This window comes from Sipha flava, unplaced genomic scaffold (genome assembly GCF_003268045.1).
Source record: "Sipha flava isolate LNK unplaced genomic scaffold, YSA_version1 20171_pilon_pilon, whole genome shotgun sequence".
Taxonomy (NCBI): Eukaryota; Metazoa; Arthropoda; class Insecta; order Hemiptera; family Aphididae; genus Sipha; species Sipha flava.
Window position 1 is genome coordinate 1 of NW_020272787.1, and position 8,004 is coordinate 8,004.

Below are 8,004 nucleotides of genomic sequence, written 5' to 3' on the forward strand. Positions count from 1 at the left end.
GATGCGCCTGTATCTCGCTAAGGAATGGCCATTAGGGGGCGGGTGGGAGAGCGTGAATATAGGACAACGACCGCGGCCAATAAAAATAGTTTGTGCGGACACTCGCGTCGTTGTCGTTTGTTACGGGTTAGTGAGGCAGAGGGAGGGTTAGGCCGAACATCAAAATTATTCATTATTAATACGTACATATATGTTAATACATTATCAAATATGGTTAGTAAACAACAAATTGAAAAATATCACACGGAAAAAATACCAAACGAATATCAAACAACGACAATCCCGCACCGGTGAAAAACCGCAAACAAGGCGCGCGCTGCGTACGGCGCGATTGGCGACTAACCTAACCCTAATATACCTAACCTAACCTAATAACCTAACCTAACATAAGTCTGACCGAATACCGACCTAAAGGGATCACCGTCTCAAGATTGGGGCCGTTACCGCTGCGCGCCATCAAGTATAAAACACACGCACACACCTATATACACACACACGCACGCACGCACACGCGCGCCCAAATACACACACTTCGTGCAAATGATAGACTAAAAAATACGAGTATAACTCTAAATGAGAAAAGGATGTAATAAAAAGTGAAAAAAAAAACCACAGCGAAATTTGATAAAAATGTAATGAAACGATAGAAGACTATTCGAAAACCAAAAAACACTAAAAATACTAAAACGTAAAAACGTATCGCTGTGTTCCTCGTTGTCGTCTTCGTCCAATTACGTTTAATTCAAAGACCTCGCAACGAACGGGTGCAATCTCTATCGATACTACACCATGCGTGGTGAAGCGCGCACACCCCCCCTCCCCTCGTGCTAAGCACAAAAACACTAACCTACGTAAGATTGCGCGTCGCCCCACGCGTCCCAACACGAGCCGCAGCCACGTGTTTGCGATATTAAAATACACGTGGCGCAATGCGAGCGACCAGCGTGGTCCGTTTACCATCACTGGCCGAAAACAAACCGGAAGATTCGAGACAGCGCATAAATCGCACCACCAGCGACCGACACCAAGACGACGACCGATAGTATCGCCCCGCAAACAACTGTTACGGGTCCGCCACGACCGTTCGTCCTCCGTCTGTCGTTCCGGTCCCTCCACCGACGCCGGTACGTCATCTGCAATCTGCCCGCGGCGTGCCGTTGATTCTGGTTCGTGCACCTCTTTCTGCGCGTCCGCCGCACCACCGTGTCGTAGATCATGCCGGAATGGTACACACGTCGTCGTCGTACGCTGCGCACCCGGCAAAAAGCACCGAAAATAAATAAACGACATTTCGATTCGTCCAGCACAGTTCTGTTGCTCGCATTTTCAACTGCCACCGATCAGGGTCATAATAACCGTTAGGCAGGTTAGGCAACTACCAATGGCTTTCGTAATCAGAGTATTTCGGGTTTTAATTTTTTTCTTTTTAAATACAACATTCATCGTAATATTCATCAAATATAATGTTTAAAAAAAAAAAAATTAATTAATTCTTATCAACTTAAAATTCCAAATTTTTTATTTTGCTTAAAGACCCACGAAATGTCTAAAAAGACGTTGTCATCGAAAGGTTACAATAATTGTACATACATACGTGCACATCAATAATACAACGGATAGGTGCGTTGAAAAGATCACTCCTAGACCCGCGACCGCATAATATACTTTCATACCTCAGTAATCCTCTGCAATAACATGCATTTCATTCGTATCCGCTTTTACCACGGCCCCCAAGGAAGTAATAATTGTACATTTCGCCCGGACGGAAACGAGTAAGAAAAATGTGTCGTTTTAAGACAACTAAAAGTCTTGTGCACTATCGGTAGAATTATTTTCTATTCGTCGATCAAACGAACGTGAACCATAACTGTTCCGCGAACGACTTAGTTCCCGTAGGTAAAACTGTGTTTGGTAAACGCGTAGACGTTTCATAGTACAAGTGAAGCGAACTTTATTTATTTACAATTTTTCCCAAAAACTCATGTCATCCGACAACTGAACATGACATGACTTTCTAAACAAGTGTACGTAACACGACCAGTATCCTTAACACTTAATGGTTAGCAGCTAGTAGAGGATACGCCGGCAACCACGGCGCAACTCGGGGTCGGACCAAACGGCAAGCAAACAATCCGGTATCCGACGGAACATCGAGCGTTCCGCTGACCCAACATGACCACCATTCACCTACAACCACTACGTCTACTCCGTTGACGTCGACCGACCGTTCGATCACTTCTGCAACGAGATCACCAACGACTGCGTCGACGACTACCGAGCCCCGTACGACAACCGTCACGGGCGCCACTTTTATGTCCTCCAGGACGATCGCCGAAACTCGCAGTATGGATTCCAACCCGACGGTCGTCACCGCCGGAAGCACAACGGTGCCGCCGTCGCAGGACCAGCGACAGACAACACCGTTCACACCACCTCCGTCGTCATCAAATAGTCCTTCTACTTCTACTGCGATCACCATTACTACCAGCACTACCACCAATCGGTCTTATCAACCATCCGCCGACGACCATCAACAACACCGACAACAGTGGCACTCGCAGCCGCACAACAACGACGGTCATTACGACCGGGGACGGCAACAGTACTATCCCCCGTCACCACCCACCAGCACCAGTACGGATTACGATTACTACTATCGTCAACGGCAACAGCAGCAATTACCCCAGTGGCCGCAGTGGCCGCAGCCACAGTGGCAGCCGACGCCAACGCCGCAACAACAGTTACAGTGGTATTCGTCGCCGCCGACGCGACAAGAACCGTACGGTTACAACAACAACAACGGTGGCCATCGGAACGGCGATGGCCGCAGGACGGCCGACGACTATTACTACAGACAGCAACAGCAAAACTACCATCACCAACTGTACAACCAGCAACAGGCGTCGCCACTGATGTTCGGTGCCGGCGGAGGTTGGCGGAACGCGTCGCCGTCGCAACAGCCGAACGTCGGTGGCGGTTGGAACGTGCACGGAGACCGTCCGGTGTACGTGAGCAGTGGCAACGGCGGTGACGCGCCCACGCTGCTGTGGAATAGCACGAACAGCAATAGCAACATGGGCGGCTGGACGACGGCGGCCCAGCAGCATTGGTGGTACCAGCAGCAGCGGCAGCAACAGAACAGCCGGGTCGGCGCGGGAGGCATCTTGTCGCTGCGGCCCGTACCGCTACCACCGCTGCACGCCGATCAGACGGTTGTTACGGTGTCGACCGTTGGCCCGTTGCCATCGTCATCGTCGTCATCGCCGCTGCAACCTCGTTGGCCGCAAAAACCTCCCGACTACTATTACCGGTCGACCACGTCTACTTCTCAGCCGAACCGCTTGCGACCCAAATCCGATAGCCGATACTATCAAGGTACACACTACTTGGATCGGCACACACGCACAACGCTACCTACCTCCGTCAACGAAAACTCTCTTGCGTCATTTTAACGGCGAACGTGGAGCGTCGCTATCACCACCACCACCATCACCACCACCACCTCCACCACAGCTGTCACTTAGAAAATCCCCTACTACGAACACCACCCACCTATCATGTTCACAATAGTAACAATAATAAGGGCTCACAAGTTTTTGGGGGTAAAAATAGCCGAAATTTGGTTATGAGCTCGTCACTGCATGTAAAGCGAACGTATCTCTAGGTACGCTCCGAGTGAAAAGTATAGAAAAACACAACATTTTAAAATTGAATTTAAAAACCGTGAACCGTAGTGGTACATCAAAATAAAATAGCGTGGACGTTTGAAACGAACGAAAAGTTTAATACCACCGGGTGTGTTTATTATTTTGTTAACCGCACAATGGCCTATAACATTAATACACGATTATTAAGAACTTATAATCTAATTACAATTTATATAATTCTTTTTAATCGTGTATCGATACGGTCAATATCACTGCAACGTGTTCCGTGTACGGTTGAACAACGGTTGTAACACTTCATAATATTAGTGCGCACTCGAGAGGGTGACTTTTTGCTCGTTTCGCTTCCATCGAATCTACTTCTGATAGCACTTCCGGTTGCACCATTCACGATCTAAGCGTCATCATGTATGCGCGGCAATCACACAGAACTACGATAGATTTGAAACATTTTGTAACCTAATTGTTTTTTTTCCTTCTCTCCGCAGAACGGGAATACAAGTGTCTCGGACAGTGGTCCGAAGACCGACCAATCGGTAAAGGTGATGACGTAACCCACACTATGCTCACGTACATGTACGTGCAACGTTTGGACCGACCGAACATCAATGGAGTACCGGAATACGAGTGTTACGTTGTCACTTCTATACCGAACCAACCTGGACAGGACCCCAGGGCCACCACCCTGTTACTGACCGAAGCCGGAAAGGGGACCCATTGCAGTCGGCTGGCCGATCCTTACGTGGACGGCATGAAACTCGTCGGAACCAAAATCAACAGCCAAGGTAACGTAGACATAACATAATTGTAATATCAATACAGGGTCTGAATGTCGATGCCTTGAAATTTCTAGAAATAATGCATCTATTTGGTAAAATTTATTGAGTACAGATTTCGAGAAAAACTTGGACACTTCTATTCCGACAATTTATAAATATACTTTAATAATATATTCTTTTCTCGCTTCCAACCGGATAATTTTAAAATTGATCTTTAAAAAATGTAAAAGTGCAAAACAGAAATTCGTTCATTGTAGCGTTTTATTGAAAATGTACGAGCCCTATCGATGATTAATAACATTTTATAGGACTTGCATCTGTTTTACTCCGCTTAACATACTGGAAATATTATCGAATTATTCAAACTGCGCTAAATCAGAGAAATTGGGAATTAGTCCAGTTCATTTTTTTTTTTTTTTTTTTTGAAAACCATTTTTTATGACCGTCAGATTATAAATTGCTTTGCCGCAGAAGGTTTTATGGCAACATTATAAAAGTTTTGTAAAGTATCATGATAAACAAAGAATCGTGAGTACGTGGTTTAGTCGTCACTAAACGTTTGTGAATGGAAACAAGTGTTAATCAACCTGTCTAGTTATTAATCTTGTAATTATCGTGTCCAAATTACAAATAGTTCATACGATGTGAAATTACGGTCCAGGAACGGTGATTTCTGTTTCTTTTTTGTTTTCCGTCGGGTTTCACTTCTATCGATCCGCGTGTGTTATCATCTCGCGAATTTTTTCCTCAGGTGCTATGTCAGCGGCAGGAAAGTCTTGGTTTCCACTCAAGCCGCAACAAATTAACCCCGAGAACGGCGAAAGAAAATGGTACGCCTCGCCACCCGTGCCCGTGTCTGGACAAAACCCGACCACGATGACTCCGATTGTCACTGGCAAACACACGGGTGGAAATGGTAAAAGAAAATTTTACTAATTGCACATCACTACGGCTCGGATTTCATAGCACAAAAAAAAACCACTCAAACACGCACTATAAAGTTACCTAAAAAAAGAAAAAACTTAAACTCTTAAAGTCGAAAACACATTACAGAAATATATTTATTCCACTCATACCTCATTTTTTAAATAAAGTTTACGTGATAGCAAACATCGAAAAGAAAATATTATTGGTACAAATTATTTTACGGTAGATGTTTTAAATTAAAATAAATTAAAAAAACGTACACTTCAACTTTTCGCAGTAATACAATGTACAAATTACAACATAACATAATAGTAAAATATGCACCATTAAATCTTAAAGTGGAGTGCTTACGCAGAATTGCAAAAAAAAAAATAATAATTCGATTTCAAATTCTGTTCATTCCGAAATTAATTTGCCACTTAGTATGTTAATTCCTTCTTATATTATCAATATGCAATTGCTATGAAAACCAATCACTGCATACGAAGTTGACACTTTAGGCAAATCAAAAACCATAGAATGAGAAATGTTAAAAGCGATACTCGTAATCGTATTGTCAATTGAGTAGAAAATGATCGTCTTAAAAACATGCTTTTAAGAGTTAAAATTTGAACTTAATATTTTTGTAAAATGATGTGTTAGACAAAGAAGAATTAAAAAATATATGTAAAATGAAGAATTTGAAAAATGTTATCAATTTTAGTTCGATAATTAACTTCTAAAAAAATAACAAGATATGTAATATCTACGGCCCAGATTTAAATGCCCTTAAAACCATACAAATATGCTTTAAAAAATAGCCAAAAATATCCTAATAAAAATGCATTTTAACACAAAAATGACCTTTAAAATTACATATAATTTTTTATTTTGGGTATTATTAAACACAATATTTTTAACATTAAAATCACAAACACACGTAATACGAGCAACGTCTGCGATGTAACACGAACTGACTGTTTGTTATTTTACCGAATACTGGTGACGTTTCACAATCAATAATAAATTAAGATAAGATAAAAACTGAATCGAAAAATAGAGATTGACAATGTATATGGAAAAACCTGATAAACCTACTTAAATATCAAGAAAAAATTTGTTTTCATTTTATTTTGAAACTGCTAAACTTGTTTAGTATATTGAACAATATGCATTAAACACCGACAAAATGACCCAATAATACTAAAAATGCTCTTAAAATGAAGAAACGTCGAAATATGCAAAATTAAATTTGTAGCTTTGAAATCCTCGTTACATGAAACGAATTATGTTCTTAGAAAGCAATGCGTATGATCAACCAAAAAAATATAAACTGCATTAAAATTCGGACCCTAATAATATCCATACAATTCTAACCAAAGAAACTTATTTTTGACTAAACTAATATTTTAATATTTTTTTCTCGTGAAATAAATTACGAGGGTGTAATAAGAAGAAAAATTATATTTTCTAGGAGTTTACTTCACTTCCTGAAATTTAATTATATACATAGCTTTAAATTTCCATAATTTTGAAAGTAGCTCAGTTAAACTTAGTAGCTCATAAAAGTAAAACAGTCGACTGTGAAAGTCACATTTTGAAAAATCAAATCAGCACTCATATAAGTTTATAGGTTATCTAGACAACGTTGGATATCACGAAATAAATTTAGGAGTACCAATAAGCAACCATATTCTAATTTGAAAGAGTTAGAAAATATTGGGTTATCATCAGTCCTCGACTTGAAGGGGCTGCAGGGAAACGGAGTACCCCAACTAATTTTCAGAAATGTTAGCATCCCTTACTATTATTACGTTATAACTATAATGATTTTTGGGGACGCTCTTTTTTTTATTTAAACAAAGTCCCCCCTTTTTTTAATTTTGTCAAGTCGAGCATTGGTTATCATGGTAGATTAATTTGATGGAACTTGGATGTCATTCAAGTTACTGCGGCGACTTAGTAGAAAAACACAATATTTTATTATTTTTTTACATTTCTTATCTCCAGAGTAGGTTTCTTCCCAAAAAACAGTGTTTTACGTATATGAAGATATTACGCTGCGATACGTATAATAGCTGTGCAACGTCGTTTGGCCAAATCACAATATTTTTTTTACACACAAGTTTTAAAATGTATTTTAATTTTATTTTGGACTTCCATTAAAATCATTGTAACTAACCCCATCGAATTAGTCAATTAGACAAATATTATCCATTTTCGCAAATGTATAAGCTCGTACTGACGCCGTTAACACTATTTTGACATTTATCGACCTACTTTGTAATCGCACTATTTTTGTTTTTCATAGGAGCCTTACATACGCCACGTCAACATCAAACTCGAAGACCGCCACCAACACAAGTCAACATCGGCTTTAGAACCGTCTGGGACCCAATAATCGTTGGTTTGTTGTTATTCATTACCATATCACTCTGGTAAGGTAATATATAATAGGTAATAAGTAATTATGGACACTCTGTACTCTGTATTGTATATATTATTCTGTATATATTTATATATATGCACACATGATAATATTTTAATTGTTAATTTAAGTTAAATCGAAAAGTGAAACTAAAAAATACTAAATAGATATATTTATATAAAAAAGTACTTTGATACTTATATATAAATATGTAAGTGTAAATATT

The 8,004-nt window shown here is 40.3% G+C and overlaps 1 protein-coding gene across 1 annotated transcript; it reads left to right on the top strand.

Annotated features, from left to right (window-relative positions):
* Positions 1–2,064: 2,064 nt before the first annotated feature.
* On the top strand, positions 2,065–7,905 carry LOC112682249 (the record flags this gene model as incomplete). Its single annotated transcript, XM_025552782.1, has 4 exons — positions 2,065–3,375; positions 4,154–4,450; positions 5,196–5,360; positions 7,662–7,905. Coding segments are annotated over 4 exons (1,904 nt in total), but the record flags the coding sequence as incomplete, so codon positions are not given.
* Between the last annotated feature and the right edge of the window lie 99 nt (positions 7,906–8,004).